General features: G+C 44.2%; 1 protein-coding gene across 2 annotated transcripts; it reads left to right on the top strand.

Moving 5' to 3' along the window:
* The first annotated feature begins 3,634 nt into the window (after positions 1-3,634).
* On the top strand, positions 3,635-13,377 carry LOC310644208 (kelch-like protein 31). Of its 2 annotated transcripts, XM_083369017.1 has the most exons (4): positions 3,677-3,709; positions 3,797-3,953; positions 9,261-10,547; positions 12,212-13,377. In XM_083369017.1, the coding sequence occupies exons 3-4, from the start codon at positions 9,358-9,360 to the stop codon at positions 12,942-12,944; spliced, it is 1,923 nt and encodes a 640-aa protein (XP_083225143.1). In that variant the 5' UTR covers positions 3,677-3,709; positions 3,797-3,953; positions 9,261-9,357; the 3' UTR covers positions 12,945-13,377. The 2 variants fall into 2 exon arrangements, with proteins under 2 accessions (XP_083225144.1, XP_083225143.1); XM_083369018.1 differs by lacking the exon at positions 3,797-3,953 and having other exon boundaries at positions 3,635-3,709.
* Positions 13,378-18,373: the final 4,996 nt, after the last annotated feature.

Genomic DNA, 18,373 nt, shown 5'->3' with positions numbered 1-18,373 from the left:
CTTCCCAGGAGAACTCGGGCTTCCCTCCTTCCGAACTCCTAGGCCTAGGGGGTTCTCGAATCGCGTTTCGTGGCGCCATTTTTATTGCGGGCAGAAAAGGAAGGGGCGGGAAAAACGGGCGGGGCTGAAAGAGAGACCAATCGGCCGTTCCCTTTGCCCGCCGGTGCCGCCATTTCGTAAGCTGGCAAAGGCTTCTCAGTCGAGAAGGCAGGGAAGAAGGAAAATCGCCATCGTGGGTCAGGGCAAACGGTAAGAAACAGCTGTTAAACGGACAGCTGAGAACGTCCCCATCTTTAATAAGGGCAAGAACCGTCCTGCTGTACCCTAGTGGCCATTTTAAATATTGGCAAGAGCCTGGTCTGCCACGGCTGGCTAGTTCCTGTCCAGAAAGCGCTTCTGCTTTTTCACCGATTTTCCAGTATTATTGCCAGTAGAGTTCAAATAAGACCTTCATTACCAGTATGAGACTTTTTTTGGCCTTTATGGAGGCTATCGTCCAATTGGGCTGACCACAGATTAACTGACATTCACACAAAATGCTTTGAATCACATATACTCCTTCGTAGAGGCAGGAATCCAGTTTACAGTGCTTAAAAACCCATTACCACTGCTTAAAGCACATTTAAAAATTATAGAATTTGAAGCAGTGTTTCTCTGTCTCAGCAACTTTTATATGGACTACAATTCCCATAATTCCCCAGCCAACTATGCTGGCTGGGGAATTCTGGGAAGAGACTATTTCATGCAACACACCAAGCAATAGTTTGTTGAATAAAGTACTCCTGGCTCAATTTACATAGTACAATAACACAAACCATGGTTTTCAACCCAGAATAGGTTTTATACAGCCTGTGCTACAGACTAGCAATTATGGTTTGTGTACTTTTACTCTCACATTCAACAGGCAATGCACTGGAGGCTCAGACTAAATTCTTGCATTGCACCCAGATTAGCTGTGGGTTATTTTATGTTTTAGCAAAAAAAAAAAACCACAATTGGTGGTTTGCATGCATTACATGAGCTATGCCTGGGTGTCACACGATCTTGTTGCCCAACATGTGTCTCACAGAACCCAGAAAATGGATGCTGAAAATATGGAATCCATTTCTGGGGATAGTCTCTGCATTTATTGGATAATCATATTTGATAATTTTTCTATATATCTATTCTTAGGAGAATCTCTGGAGGAGTCCTAAAATCACTCAGGGTTGAGCGGGGCACCTTGTAGGCTCTCTTAAAATACATGCCGTGACACAGGGAAGAATGTCCATTCACAAAATAGCAACCCTGATTGAGTGTCTCTTGGAAAGCATGACTTCCCATAGAAAAAGCTAGGAAACTAAATGGAAAATACCTGGGTGGGGGGGAAAATGGGGATGGGGGGGACAGGAATCTAATAAATTGAGAACATGGCAAAGATGATGGCTGGGTTCCAATGTCAAATGCCATGTTGTACTCACAAAGCGCCACGCGCCACACGCCCCCCCCCCACACACACACACACGTATTTTCTTTTGGATTTTAACTCCCTGCTCAAAGAAACATGTGCGCAAAATAGTCTCCCACCAAGTACACACACACAAAAGCTGGGAATTTAAGAAAAATAGCACAGACAAGCTATTCTCCTCAAACTGGTGTGATGCAAAGTTAATTTAGGGTGTTCACTGCTGCAAGATGTGGTGTGTACCCCTTGATCCAAAACAACAGGGCTCTTCGAGATTTGGATGCCAATTCTGCTCAAGGAGAGTTCTTCTAGTTGAATGTTCCCATGGTCTCTTTTCAGGCTGCCTGAAGAGAAAAAGATAATCGTCCATAAAAAACAATAGAGTCATTACTTCCAATACAGGTAGTCCTCAACTTACAAGAGTTCATTTAGTGACCATTCAAGGTTACAACGGCACTGAAAAAAAATGACCATTGTGACCATTTCTTCACATGGCCATTGCAGCATCCCCATGGTCATGTGATTAAAATTCAGACGCTTGGCAACTGACATATTTATGACGGTTGCAGTGTCCCGGGGTCATGTGATCCCCTTTTGTGATAATCCGATCAGCAGTGTCAATGGGGAAGCCAGATTCACTTAAAAACTGTGTTACTAACTTAACATCTGGATTCACTCAACTGTGGTAAGAAAGGTCATAAAATGGGGTCAAAGTGCACTTAACTATCTTGCTTAGCAACAAATATTTTGAGCTCCGTTGTGCTCTTATGTCAAGGACTACCTGTACACTGAAGGAACTTGTGAAGACGTTTTGAGAGTTAATAACTCTGCTCTAACTGGCTTATTCCATGGAACTTGATGCATTTTTTTCCCTCTGCATGAAGAATCTAGAAAGACGACTTCACTCAAAAATATCACTCCCTACACAGCCTGAAACTGGCAGGACAAAATAGCTTTCAGACTCTGCCACTTTGCTTTGTCGTAGAAAAGGACATTAAATCTTTACAAGCATACATTCGCATCAATTGTGCTACCCATTTTCTAGGTCAACAGCATTATGCAAAGCACAAAGAAATTAAAGCCATTTGATACAATACATAGATATAGAGGTGCCCAGAGACATTAACTTCTGTTGCCCGTGAGGAGCTTGAATCCAATGTTTTTACATAAGATATGTAGTAATACAAAGAAGGTATAAAACAGATTTCCAGCTTTTGATGTACTTGTGCCAGATGCAGTGTTCCTTGCTAATGGTAAGGATAGTTCTGGACTATTAGCACTTGTCCAATAGAACACAAGGGGAACTTGTGTATTTTGCTCCGTGCATGCTCAGATACAGTATTTGCAGCAAGACATTGTCACAGAGCATCTCTAATGGAGAGTCTATTCTGTAAACCACTGAGGTATTGCCAACCCTTCTCCTCAGAGCACTCCAAGATACATGTACTATGCTGATACAAACTCAAAATGCCTTACAATAGCTCCGTAAAGTAGGTCATTATTAATATTACTTGTATGCTTGCAGATGAAGGCAAAAACTGAGAAAGTCACAGTTGAATGGAATTGATGGAATTCCAGAGAGAGAGAGAGAGAGAGAGAGAGAGAGAGAGAGAGAGAGAGAGAGAGAGAGATCAGTTGAAAGAACAAAAACTTTGTGCAGGCGCATACACATCCATGCATTTAGGTAGAGCGGTGTTTCTCAACCTCAACAACTTCAAGACAGGTGGACTTCAACTCCCAGAATTCACCAGTCAGCATAGCTGGCTGGGAACTTCTGGGAGTTGAAGTCCACCCATCTTCACTTTGCTGAGGTTGAGAGAAACAATTGAAGCAGCTTTCATAGCAAATAAAAAAAAGTTGAGGTAAAGTCTAGAAAATTAGCTGGCCTCAGGCTCCTGGAGAGCAGATGGTGGAAATGAAAAGGGAAGCAGTTCCTTCTGCAAAGTTTATCCTCCTTCCCTTCCATCGGTCAGTCCAGCCCAGAGCAGATCAGAGCCATCTGGATTCTGGAAGCTGAAGTGGACGCTTGGCCCTCTTCTCTTTCCAGCCCTATCAGGCATCCCCCCTGCGTCACAAGCATCCAGCCAGGGGAACAGGCGATATGAGAAGGATGGTCAGCTGGCCAGGCTGAATTGGGAAAAAGGGAGGAGGGGCAGTAGCATTGCCACATTTCAAGGCTTCTGCTGGAACCAGCAGGGTCATCCAGCGTGTGGAGCAGACGGGCATCAGATCCTTTCCCTCTCCTGGGCCATCCTCCGTTTCCAGGTAAGTTCAAAGGCGGTGGCGGTTCTGAGCCCAGCTGGTGAATGAGCCCAGATGCTCTTTTTCCATATTCTTTTTTTTTTTTGCTAGGAGTTGGGAGGGGGCTTCCAAGTCTCTTGAGCTGTGACTGAGCAGGTAACAGAAGTCATTCTGTGAAAATGATATCAGTTGCCAAGGTCTAAAAAGAGAAAAGTAAATGTCAAAGCTTAGATGTGGTGGCTGAAACCTCAGGCTTTTTCTCTGAATGGTATGTATATATATATATATATATATATATATATATATATATATATATATATATATATATACATCTTTATATAAACATGAAAGTGTACGTGTGTACGTGTGTGTGTGTGTGTGTGTGTGTGTGTGGTGAATAGCGGTGATGAGAGTGTGGCTTATTCCACAAGTGGGCACAGGTGAGAAACAATCTAAAAACAGACTCATCAGGGGTTAATTTCTGGTTAATCACCCCAGACTTGCAAGTGGCCAGGCTGCTTATAAAGTATCCTGGATTACAGTATGCAGATCTTGGCCTGATCTAACTTCATCCCTGGTGAAGCTAAAGTATCACCTAGCAGTTCTTGGTATCCGTTGACGCAGATCACTATGCCATGTGGGTGGGCGATCTTGAGTCTGCACTTTAAAAGTTTAGCTTGTGGATTCTTCCCCTCTAAAAAAGATCCGCATAAAACTGGTTAACTAATCTAATTTGGGATATTAAATTTTGTTAGCTAAAATAAGGTGTGAAGAACAAAAAGAGGCACCTAAGAGTGAAGAATGTACCAAGATACGTAGCAACAGTGGATCATAGAAAGCAGCAAGTATATGTAATGTAGAATTCTTAAATACTGCTCGATAGTTCTGGAGCATAAATGTGAGGATCCCTAGTACTGGTGTATAGTTCATTTCATCCCCCAAAATGTGTTTCTATCACATACCTTGAATCAAGAAGGAAGAATCTTCTTGTAAAGTTATGGAATGTAATCCACCACAACAGAGCCTATGCATAATATTTATGCATGATTTGTAATAAATACACACAAATGTATACAGTATACATTTGCAATGACCTGTAGTGTGATTAATCTTCATTAATTGTTTGCTACTGGTAGGGATTGTGCAGCTAGAATAACTGAAAGTCAGGTGCAAACTAAGAGCATAATCCTACCCTTATTTTCTTCAAAATAAGCCCCGTGGAATTTAGAGGGCCTTCCTCTTAGCTCCATATAAGATAGTAACCTAAATAGATTGCATAGACGACACCTGGATTTAATGAGACTTACTCATTACTCATTTTCAAAAATAATTAGGCTGGAATTCAAGACAAAATATTTTGTTAAACATTAGATCTCCTTTTCCAAATATGCCATTTTGCTAGGTAAGGAAGAACTAAGATAGATGAAGGACAAAACCTTGGTTGATAACAGCTTCGCCAACTAGACAACATCTTTGGGGGTGGGGTGGGTGGGCTGGAACTGCCACTCCCCAGATAGAGAGTAGGCAATAGGAGTTGCAGCCTAGAGGGCTCCACCTTGGAGAAGGGTGCTCTATAAGAACATTTTTTTAAGCTAGCATATCTCCCACCTTACTATGTAGCATACACATTTAGTGAGGAGTGGGTTACTTGATGCCAACATTACAAATTAGCCTTTACAGAAATTCGTAGTTTAAAATATAGGTAGTTCACATTTTCCTAAGAAAGGCAGTTGTGCATACACAGGCTCTCTATTATATTTACCATGTTCTGAAGACTTAATGTTACAAGGGTTTGTTCAGTCAACTACAAAGATATGTTAATGGTACTCATTTATCTGGAAATAAATCTAGAATAAATCTGCTATATACCTTCATGAGCTCTTAAAAACCAATGGAGGTTTGATTCCAGCATGCTTGCAAGACCAAAGCAAAAACTAAATTGAATGTAATTCACTGTGCTACAATTATTTTTGTAAGCTTAATATTTATCCTGTTTAAAAAATGCAATTTAGCTATTTTATCTCTGAGCAAACACTTTCAACTTCATTTTTTGTGTTCACATTATAGATAAGCCCACTTAAACCCAATCACAAGTTTTCAGTTAACATGCTTATCCATCATTATCCAATTTTAAGTTATCCAATTTTCTAAATTTACATAATATTGAACTAGTCACACTTAATAGGTTCACCTAAACCACCACCACTAACCAACATTAAAACTAACCAACTTTAGCACAGAATACAAATGCATCCATTGTACCTTAGTATGTTGTAGTATGCTGGTCTGTTACATTATACCATGTTTCATTCAGCATTATGCCAATTGAGCCATCAGGGTTTGTTTAACTATGGATTATGGTTCTATTTTACAGTGCATTTTTCAGGTTATACTATTAGGTAGAAATGGAAAAAGCTACTGTAAAGTAATTCAGCGTTTCCCAACCTTAGGAACTTGAAGATGCGTGGACTTCAACTCCCAGAATTCCTGGGGAATTCTGGGAGTTGAAGTCCACGCATCTTCAAGTTCCTAAGGTTGGGAAACGCTGAAGTAATTCATTGTAGGCACTCAGGGAAAAGTAAAACCAGCGTGTCTTACAGCGGCCATGTTTAAATAGAAACTGCATTTACACCATAGACTTACCCAGAGTTAACTAAACCATGGCTTACTCAAACCTGTGTTTGTACACCATGATTATAAACTAACTTGGCTTGCTTATGGTTCAGCCTAACCCCAGAAAGAGAGGAAAGAGCAGTTATCAAGTTAAATAAAACTACAAACATGCTATAAAACTAAGTTTTACAAAACCAACCATTAACTCATTTCAAAAAGAAAAAGCAGCATTATCCAAATTTTTAAAAAGTGTTTTAGGCAGCAGAGAAACCAGAACAGGCTCCTATATGGGGGGGGGAAGGGAAACCCAACAGAAAAGTGGCGAGATACCAAGCAGCTCTTACCAAACCCTCATAGGAACTAGCAATCTTCTACCTTTCCCAAATTTCAACTGAGCACTTTAGGTCAAAGTGCAGGCTAAATACTAGTGCAGTCACATGGTCTGAACAAAAGGCTTCAGGCAATTAGAGTTGAAACCCAGGTGTAGCCTTCCAACAGTCTTCAAGGGCAGCCCCAGCTGACTCATACTGCAGTAGCCCAATCTGGGTTTCATCAAAGAAGTGTGTTTGCTCCCAGGCAATACCTGGGAGCAAACCCCTTCTTGGCCACCAGTGCAGTCCATCCTTCTAGCAGCAGAGGGAAGCCCCATTCTGCATATCTGGAGGGAGCAATAAATATTAACACCTACCTGCTGATGCCTGTGCCTCACCTTTCCCTTAAAGGCATAGCTGCAGAGACAAGTAGCAAACTTGGCAACCCTAGCCTGGAAAGGCAACAGTGATTTACTTCTCGTCCTTTCATCCACCCCCTCCTATTCTGAGAATGATAGATTGCTTAACCTTCCAGAAACCTGATCTTGATGTCCAGCTCAGAGGGGAGAATGTGAAGCACAGCTACTTGGCTATTTCTGTCCTGCTACAAACAGGTCTGTTATCCAGTAGCTCAGCAATCTCACCCCTTTTGCTCAAAAGGGGAGGAGGACAGAAACAGCTGAGGAACAGCTGGGGACTCCATCAGGCCAATGTTCCTCTGTAGAGGGCAGGATTCCCTACATAACTTAGTTTGGGACCAAATGCAGTTTGTCCAAGTTCCTGCAGTCCAGATGGAGCAGACTGAGATAAACCCAGACAGTGTCGCCCTTACCAGGTAGACCAGACAGGACCAGATGACCTCATTCTACTTTATTGTAAAGCTACATTAACGAAATCTTGCAAGTCAGAAAACACAATTCTGCTGCTGTGTCCTTTACTATCAGAGAAAAAAAAGGGAGGGTCTTGTGTCCCACTCATTATCCAGATGCAGGCTATGCTGTTTCTTATCTGATGGTTCCCTTGCATCTCTTCTCCCTTCTTTCAAGGTTTTGCCTACTACCAGCACAGCTGGTTTGAATTCGTACTTGCAAACCACATCAGATAGCTAGTAGATTATATAAACACTCCCAGGATTTTGTGAACATTGGCTTAATTGATTTGTGGTTCAGTTAACCACACTCAGAGTATGTGCAATATGCAAATATTACCTATTGCAGGGGTCTTGAAACTTGGCCCTTTTATGACTTGCGGACTTCAACTCCCAGAATTCCTCAGCCAGCTTGTCTGGCAGAGGAATTCTGGGAGTTGAAGTCCACAAGTCATAAAAGGGCCAAGTTTCAAGACCCCTGGCCTACCGTATTATCAATCAGGGAATGCCTTTGAAAAGAACACTAGAAGTAGACACAGTTGCTTTAATGAGATGGAGAGGTGCTGCATTCATGCTCCTGTATGTTACAAAGCACCTCTTCTGAACTGAACCAAGGCAAGCAAAAATGGATTAGTTGGTGGACTCTCATTAGGGCCAGGCACAAATATAATGATATGTTTTGACAATATAATGATACGTTCTTTCCCAGATTCAGCAATTTAATATAGATCAGCCTTTTCCACTTCCCATTCCAGATGTTTGGAATGATACTTTCTGTCTCAAAATTCCCAATTTGAATAGGATGGCTGGAAATTCTGGGTGCTGTTGTCACAGGACTTTAGTACAGAGGTCTTGAAACTTGGCCCTTTTATGACTTGTGGACTTCAACTCCCAGAATTCCTCAGCCACACTGGCTGAGGAATTCTGGGAGTTGAAGTCCACAAGTCATAAAAGGGCCAAGTTTCAAGACCCCTGCTTTAGTGCATGCATTCAGCAGCTGTGTTGGTATATCTAGAGGCTGCCAATTATCTGCCAAGTTTTTGTCAAGGTGCTGATTTGTGAAATTAACTCATGAGATCCTGAGCAGCTCAAGACCAGATTCTCTCTAAGGCAGGGGTCCTCAAACTTGGCCCTTTTATGACTTGTGGACTTCAACTCCCAGAATCCCTCAGCCAGCATGCCTGGCTGAGGAATTCTGGGAGTTGAAGTCCACAAGTCATAAAAGGGCCAAGTTTGAAGACCCCTGCTCTCAGGAATCTCTTGTTTCTGCAAATGTCCACCTAACTTTACATTCTGCTGATATCCCGTGTACAGGTAGTCCTTGACTTACAACAGTTCATTTAGTGACTGTTCAAAGTTATAACACCTCTGAAAAGTGACTTATGACTGTTTTTTCACAATTATGACCATTGCAGCATCCCCACGGTCACATGATCAAAATTCAGATGCTTGGCAGCTGATTCATATTTATGACGGCTGCTGTGTCCAGGATGTGTGCGTGTGTCACCTGATCACCTTTTGCGACCTTTCGACAGGCAAAGTCCGTGGGGAAGCCAGATTCGCTTAACAACCGCCTTAGTAACTTAACAACTGCAGTGATTCACTTAACAACTGTGGCAAGAAAGGTGGTAAAATGGGGCAAAACTGACTTAACAAATGTCTCACTTAACAATGGACATTTTGGGCTCTGTTGTGGTCATAAGTCGAGGACTAGCTGCACTGCTTTGATTTTTGTTAATGAAAACGCACAATAATATTGTCCTTAATTAAACCACTCTTGCAGGGCGCAGATTGGAGAAGGCTGGCATAGGCTGGGTAGGATGTGTCTTCCTTGACCAAGCAACTTCTTGATATCACCTTACAGGCCGCCCTTTGCCCCAATGGCCCCCAAGAAGAAAAGCTCCAAAAAGAGCAAGCCGGTGAAGAGAGACACTCCTGTTAACGTCACCCTAGCCGAAGATCCCTCTCTTGACATTGACCACCATCATCAACTGGACAGTTTGTTTGAAAACGGTTCCGATGGCTTCCTTTGCACTGCCACGGAAGTCACCAATCCAAGCCATGGAACTGACATGCTGATGGAGATGAGTTCTCTGCAGCAAGAGCACTTCCTTTGCGATCTCACAATTGCTACCAAAACCAAATCGTTCAGAGTTCATAAACTGGTGATGTCCTCCTGCAGTGAATATTTCAAAAATCAGCTGAAAAAGGGCCCCAACCTTCAGCAAGTGGACCTCAATGACATCTCCTCCTTGGGCCTGGCTACTGTCATCTCATATGCGTACACCGGAAAGTTGAGTCTTTCCCTGTACACCATTGGCAGCACCCTTTCCACCGCCAGCCACCTGCAGATGTTTGCACTGCTCAACATGTGCTCCGATTTCCTCATCCAGGAGATGAATGTGGAAAACTGGATGTATATTGCCAATATGGCAAACACATACAATCTCGGCCGGGTTAAAGATGCTGCCCGGAGGTTCATCCGGGAACATTTCCTAGAGTTCTCGGATACTGAGCAGTTTTTGAAACTCACCTTTGAACATTTGAATGAATTGCTGATGGATGATAATCTGGAGTTCCCCAGTGAGGTGATGGTCTTCCAGATTGCCATGAAATGGCTTGAGTTTGATGCCAAGAGGATCAAGTATGGGGCAGATCTCCTGAAGAACGTGCGGTTCGGCACGATCCCAGCTCATGACTTGATCAATTATGTCCAACCTGTTCCGTGTATGATGCAGAACCCAGAATGTCACAAACTTTTGGTAGATGCGATGAATTACCATTTGCTTCCTTATCAGCAAAATGAGCTTCAGTCCAGAAGAACCAAAATTCGAGGGGGCCAGAAGGTGCTGCTTATGGTTGGCGGGCGGCCATGTTCTGCGGAGAAGGCCCTCAGCAAAGATGTGAGCTACAGAGATCAAGAAGGGAACTGGGCTAAGCTGACCGAGATGCCCACCAAATGTTTCAACCAATGTGTTGCCGTCATGGACAGCTTCCTTTATGTGGCAGGCGGTGAAGATCAAAACGACGCCCGGAACCAAGCAAAACATGCAATTAGCAATTTATGCAGGTAATAACAATACAAAGATAAGATCTCTTGGAACAGCGAAGAAGAGGTTTAATATAGGAAGCTAATTTAATGCTGGGCCAGACCATTGTTCCATCTTATGCCATTCTGTCTACTTGGCCCTTCCAAATCTCCAAGCAAGAACATTTCCCAGGCCTGGTATTGCCGCTGCAAGTTAGGAGACCAAATATTCTGATGCTTACTTTTAGGACCTGCATGAGTTTTGCCCCATTTTACAAACTTACTTGTCACAGTTATGTGAATCACTGCAGTTGTTAAGTTAGTAACACAATTGTTCTTCCCCAATGACATGTAACTGGTATAAGTATGAGTCAGTTGCCAAGTGTCTAAATTTTGATCAGGTGACCCTGGGGATGCTGCAATGGCCATAAGTGTGAAAAATGGTCACAAGTCACAAGTGCTGTTGTACCTCTGAATGACCACTCAATGAATGGTTGTAAGTGGAGGATTACCTATAGTTGATTTATGTAACATCCTGATGAAAAAGCAAACAAACCGCATTACGTTTTACCATATTACCTTAAGTGAACCAGACCAATGAGTGTTTTCCCATGTGAAACCAAATCATTGTTTAATCATGATTTGTTATGGAAAACAGTAGGCTGTGTTCATCCAATACACTAAACCAGCATCATCTGGCAGGGGCAGGGCAAAAGAAAGATAAGATGGTCACTGTAACTAGTCTTCAGGGAGTGTTTTTAATCACACAGCCACCATCTTGCATTTTTTGACCAGTGCCTGTTACCAGCCTCACTGCACTAAGCAAAACCCAAAGAGACCACATTATGGTTTAAACAATATTTGAATATAGCCATTTGAACAGACTTTGGTCTGACTTAAAAGCCCAGAGAATTTTCAAGATATATTAAGGAATCTTTTCAAGGCCTCTTGTGAGGCATTGATAAAAAACAAGAAAGTTTCTCCTAGATCTCTGCTTCCCAGTATTGGCAACTTAGGTGTGTGGACTTCAAATCCCAGAATTCCACAACCAGCAGGGCCTTGGGCAAGAATTGCGAGATTTGAAGTCCTCCCGCTTGGAAGTTGCCACAGCTGAGAATCACTGTCTCGATCAGTGTTTCTCAATCTTAGCTCATTGAAGATGTGTGGACTTCAGTTCCCAGAATTCCCCAGCCAGCATAGCTTGAATAGGAATTGAAGTCCACATATCTTCAACCTTCTGAGATTGAGAATCACTGGTCTTGATGCTACAAGGATACTTTGTTTTCCTGGTTCCTAATGCATTGGGCTGAGTTCATATTTTGCATCCAGATGTGTCTGGGAGGGAGGTCAAACAAATCAAAATGGCAGCCTTCAGTTATGCAACTGAAGCTCAGCCCCTCTTCATGTGCATAACAACAGGGGACCTCAACCTTGACAACTTTAAGACTTGTGGACTTCAACTGCCAGAATTCCTCAGCCAGCAAAGGCTGCCAAGGTTGTGGACCCCTGTATCATAACACACATCAAAAGGGGCCAGCTTTGAGTATCCAGTTGTACACTCTTGGCTTTTTTGACATTGCGTCCCTCCCAAATCCGGGCATCAGTGCTCTCCTCTTATCTGATAGGCTCCTGTGCCATGTATCATGGCTAGAGTCCCCAAAGGATACCACCAAATCCTCACAAACCATCCTTTTCTTTCTCTGCAGGTATGATCCACGGTTTGGCACTTGGCTACACTTGTCTAACATGACCCACAAGAGGACTCACTTCAGCCTCAGTGCTTTCAATGGGCACCTCTATGCCATCGGAGGCCGCAATGCCAAAGGCACCTTGGTCTCCATCGAATGCTACATCCCTTCGGCCAACAGCTGGCAGCCCAAAGCCAACATGGAGCTGCCACGCTGCTGCCACGCCAGCGTGGTCATTGACGGGAAGATCCTGCTGACCGGCGGCTATGTGAACAACGCTTACTCCCGGACCGTCTGCAGCTATGACCCTGCCCTGGATTCTTGGCGGGACTGTAGCTGGCTGAGCAGCCCTCGAGGTTGGCACTGTGCTGCCACATTGGCTGACCGGGCCTATGTTCTGGGGGGCAGCCAGCTGGGCCCCCGCGGAGAGAGGGTCGACGTCATTCCAGTGGAGTGCTATGACCCCTCCGCCAATCAGTGGAGCTTCATGGCCCCCTTGACCACCGGCCTGAGCATGGCGGGGGTGGCCACTCTCGGTGGGCAAATTCTCCTCGTTGGGGGATGGAACGAAAGTGGGAAAAAATACCAGAAGACAATTCACGCCTTCAACCCCGATCTGAACGAATGGACCGAGGAAGGGGAGCTTTTGGAAGGCACCGTGGGGGTCTCTTGCTGCACCGTTGCTCTTCCTCAGGCGAACACCCGCAGTTCCAGAGCTAGTTCGGTTGCCTCGGCCTCTGTGAGCATGTAAACGGAGCGGTGGTTGAGCTGTGGGAATTTGGGTTCTGGTGGCTTGCTGAATGGGGGGTGGGCTTCGCAGGAAAGGTGAAGGATGCGCTGGGTTTGCTGAAGAGAGTTCCCATTGCAAAAGGTTGTTGTGGGTTGTGGTTCACGTCCCAATAATAGCCCTGCTCGGATTTACCTCTAGTCTAGACCTTTTTGTAACTCCTTTGGGGAACTGAAAACTGAAACATGTCCAGAGCTGACTCATCAGACGTTAAGGCCTTTCACTTCTGCAAGGGACCTCTTTTCCTCATTATAATCTGAAATCTCCTCCCATCCTCCCCCCAGAATAGCCCCGGTTTTTAAAGGATTGGGAAGCCTTGGGGAGGGGCTCTTTTCAAGGAATGGTCAGTTTCCTGGGCACCTCAGCCCTTAATTAAAGGCAAGCTACATTGTGTTTTTGTTTAAGTCAGGGGTAGGCAACCTCGGCTCTTTTATGACTCATGGACTTCAACTCCCAGAATTCCTGAGCCAGCTTGGCTGGCTCAGGAATTCTGGGAGTTGAAGTCCATGAGTCATAAAAGAGCCGAGGTCGCCTACCCCTGGTTTAAGTACTCTAGACCAGGGGTCTGCAACCTTGAGAACTTTTAAGACTTGTGGACTTCAAATTCTGGGAGCTGAAGTCCAGAAGTCTTAAAAGTTCTCAAGGTTGCAGACCCCTGCTCTAGCCCATTTATAAAGAATCAGGGCTGGAAGGGACCTTGGTGGTCTTCTAGTTCAGCCCACTGCCCAAGTCAGGAATCCAATCCAGGGTTGTCCAATCTCTTCTTAAAAACCTCTAGTGATGGAGCACCCACAATTCTGACAGGCAAACTGTTGCACTCATTAATTGTTCTCCCTGTCAGGAAATTCCTCCTTATTTCCGGGTTGGATCTCCCTCTGATGAGCTTCCACCCACTGCTTCTGGCCCTGCCCTCAGGTGCTTTGGAGAATGAATCAACAGACTCTTCCCTTTGGCAGCCATTCAAGTATTGGGGCACTGTTATTTTGTCTCCCCTAAGCTTCTCAGTGGGTTAGGACGCTGAGCTTGTCGATCAGAAGGTCGGCAGTTTGGCGGGTCGAATCCCGAGTGCCGCGTAACAGAGTGAGCGCCTGTTACTCGTCCCAGCTTCTGCCAACCTAGCAGTTCAAAAGCACGTAAAATTGCAAGTAGGAAAATAGGGACCACTACGGTGGGAAGGTAACAGCGTTCCGTGCGCCTTTGGCGTCCAGTCATGCCGGCCACATGACCACGGAGACGTCCTTGGACAAGCGCTGGCTCTTCGGCTTTGAAACGGAGATGAGCACCGGCCCCTAGAGTCGGAAACGACTAGCACACATGTGCGGGGGAACCTTTACCTTTACCTTTTAAGCTTTCCTTAGCACAAAATATATCTTGCTCCTTTAGCCATTCATATGGTTTAGCTTCCAAGCCCCTTATCCCCTTTATGGCTCTTCTCTGCATGCTTTTTAAGACCCAGTGTCTTTTTTGTATCTGTCAGCTCACCTGGGAAATGCAGCTATTCCATGAAAAATTTACCAATTTGCTCCTTCTTGCATATTCACACAACCGCTAAACCCCCTCTAGGCAGTTGGGAATGCACACCACCCCCCGCCCAGTGACCTGGCTCACTGACATTGTCTGTTGCCAAACATGTTGTCCAAGCTAAGAGGTGCTATCGTTCTGTAGCAGGGAAAAAAAATCAAACCTAAGATTAGTCATATCTTTATTCACCAAAGTCTCCTTAACCAGATCAAGCCATGACCTTGCAAATACTAAGTATGGTCAGAGTTAGCTTGGTTAATTTCTTGCAGCTAGCTCATTTAGCTATTTTATAGATCAATGTCATTTGCAAGTCCAGAACTGATTTGGGATGTTGTGTGAACGCACTCTCTGTCATGTTAACTACAAATGACTGATATCCTGAATAAGGTGTTGTGTAACCACAAACCACAGATAAAGAGCCAAAGAAAATAAAGCTGGAAATGGATTGTCATTAACCAAGCAGAGAAGTTTGATGTCGCGTGAATATTCCCAGCCTCTATTCTTGCTCCACTGCATGACTAAACTAGGAAGTATTCATTAGCTTTAACTTTTTGTTGAACTACAGATCCCAACCACAAATGAGATGGCAACTAATGAGACATGTTGAGTTGTATTTTAACATCTGGAAGGCCACAGGATTCCCCACACCTGGTCTAGGAGAAACAATGCTTCAAATAGGAGCACCAGTTTCTACATGGAACTGTACAAGACTATGAAGCACTATTGTTCATTTACACAATCTTATCAGCCAGTTGGGACTCCCAGTTTAGCTAACCTTTAGTTCATGCAGAGCTCTCGTTCCACCGGTTTTCTCTAAAGATAGTGGGGTTAACAAATTGGTTATAAAACATGCACATGGGCCAGCTTGATTGGGGATGATGGGAGGATTGCACGAGTTTTAAATCCCACAGTAAATCGCTCAAAGTGCAGGATGGGTGAACTTGGCTTAGGGCTTGAAAATGTCTTGGGAGTCCCTTAATTTGGGGTGGGGTGGATAATGGTGGCTGGATTTATACATCACTTTAATTGGATTTTACTGAATAAGTCATAATGGGCCTAGTTCACTTAACGTTATGAAACTAGAACTTGATTATGCATGTATCTGTGACATTTCTGCAACCAGCACTATTTATATTCCTTTATTATTTGTAGAAATACCTCAAGGTGGCAAACATACTTAATACTCCTTCCTATTTTTTTTTAAATTCCATTTATATCCCGCCCTTCTCCGAAGACTCAGGGCGGCGTACAAGCTCAGCAGTAGCCTTCATTCTATGTATATGCCTGCTTATTAGGGCTTTCACACACCCCCAAGCGGCATTATTACAAAGTCAGCTTAATTGCCCCCAACAATCTGGGTCCTCATTTTACCTACCTCGGAAGGATGGAAGGCTGAGTCAACCTTGAGCCTGGTGGGATGCGAACCTGAACCTGCACTAATTGCAGGCAGCAATTAGCAATTATTTCCCCACAACAACCCTGTGAGTTGGGCTAAGAATGACTAGCCAAGGGTACCTAGCCAGCTTTCACACCTCAGGTGGAAATAGAATTCAATGTCCCAGTTTGTAGCCTAATGCCTTAACCCAGACATGTCAAACACAAGGCCCGGGGGGGGGGGGGGGGGGGGGGGGGGGGGGGGGCGGATCCGGCCTGTGAAGTGGTTTCATGCGGCCCACGAAGCCATCCTGGAAACAGTGAGGGAATGGCCCCCACTGCCTTGGCCCTGGCCCAGAGACCCTCCTTCTGCCAGAGACCCTCAGATCTGTCCCACTCCTGCCCAGGCCCCCATGGGCACCCTTGATGCGAACGATGTAGAGCTGGCCATGCCCACCCAGTAGGCCATATGCACTCTAGCCATGCCCACCCTGGCAATACCCACCCGGCCCCGAGGGCAACCGCAATGCTGAAGCAGCCCTCCATGAAATTTAGTTTGACACCCCTGCCTTAACCGCTATGCCAAACTAGCTCCATATACCATCCTATATGGGGAGAGTTGTGATGGAATCAGCGCAATACTAAGTATTGGCATCATAATCAGAGGCAACTAAGGAATAAGACCAGGAATGGGAGAACCAGATGTGTCATGCGGCGACAGCAGGAAAGTCAAGCATTTATTGTGTAATTAATTAAATCTGCCAAGATTCAGATAGTACAACTTAGTTCACACCTGGAACTGGCTTTAATCTTCTATGTGGTAAGCCTAGCCAGATACAAGATTGTTTAAACGTATTGCATGCAACGTCATTTTCCTTCCTTTCGGAGAAAGCAAATTTTAATATAGTAGTTGTGTTCATGTAGCATGGATATCTAGTTTAGTCCAGGGGTGTCAAACTGCCAGCCCACGGGCTGGATGTGTCATGCCGAAACTGCGCCCACCCCATTGCCAACAACGGAAAAAGTCACGCCACATGGCGAGTTTGACACCCCTGGTTTAGTCAACTATCTTGATTTTTTGGTTTTGCATCAAATGATTTAAAAGAACACGCTTGGAGTAGGTTTGCAGAATACACTTGATATAGAAAGGTACCTAATTTGTGATGGTTATATGAGCCCAGAATGTGCCCCATTTCTAAGGATAGCATCATTTCTTACCCAATTATAAAATTCAGCCTCAGTAATGCTGGCTATGCAGAAAAAGGCAGGTTCTTATTTGAGCATCCTTAGACATCTGCACTCACATTTGTTAGTTGGGAATAAATGTAGTTTCCACCTTTCCTGTTCAATTTAGGCATTTCATCACCAAGTTAAAAAAAAAAGACATTTAGCTGCAGAACCTGTTTCCCAAAACCCAGTTTATATTTTATTCTTTCATCTTCATGTCTCCTTTCATATCCATTTTCGAATCAGAGGACCAAGGAGGCGAAGAGCAATAATTGCAGGCTGAGTACAGCAAATACACTTTGCCAGCACAGAATGAATTGAACACAAGGGGATAACATGTGCAGCTGTGAGAGGTATTTTGAGGTTGGTTGTCAGGGAAGGAAGCTTTTCCTCAGAATTACGACATGCCTAGACATGTCTTTAATAGGCAAATGAGACTTCAAAATTACCATTCCACAGGATTCACCTATATAGCAGTCTATTGCAGGGGTGTCAAACTGCCAGCCTGTGGGCCAGTTGCATCACACGGAGGCCGCAGCCACCCCAGCGCTGGCAATGCAAAAAAAAAAAAAAAAAAAAAAAAAAAAAAAAGTCACGATATGTTGTGACACGTCACATGATGCGGAGTTTGACACCCGTGGTTTATCACCTCCAGCAAGGATCAAACTCTATGCTTGGCCGGTCTGTGAATGCACTTCTCTTGAAGAATGTACTGGAGCAATGGTCTAATGAAGCAGTTAGCCTCCTTACAGGACCTTTTGGAACAGGGAGGAAGAGGAGTTTCTGTGAAGAGAAACCACTCCATCTTTGAACTCACGGCAACAACTGAAACGATGCAGCTTTGATGGATTTTTAGAAGAGAAATGAATTTGGTTTGCGCCAATCCTACTGTTATATTGGCAACAAAACCAAAGGATTATACATTCTTGAGGATTGGCCCTTGGATTTCAGCAGCGCTGTTTTTGGAATGCCCATAGGGTGTACGCAGCCTATTGTCCATTCCTGGTCTAGACTCCAGGACAATGTTTCTCAAACTAGCAATTTTAGGTGGTGTGACCGTCAACTCCCAGAATTTTCCAGCCAGCCATGCCACACATCTGAAAGTTGCTGCAGTTGAGAAAGACTGGCGTAGGGAAATTGAATGAAAACTGGATATTTTCCAAGTTATTGTACAAAAGAGAAAAAGGAAGACCTATGACACATCTTGCATATTTAGTAGTGTTGCCATCAAACCCACTGAATCACACTGGGGCTTCCAGATGCCAACAAAC

This window comes from Vipera ursinii, assembly GCF_947247035.1.
Source record: "Vipera ursinii genome assembly, chromosome: 9".
Taxonomy (NCBI): domain Eukaryota; kingdom Metazoa; phylum Chordata; class Lepidosauria; order Squamata; family Viperidae; genus Vipera; species Vipera ursinii.
Note: the sequence above shows the minus strand (reverse complement) of the source record. Positions and strands in the feature narration are given on the sequence as shown.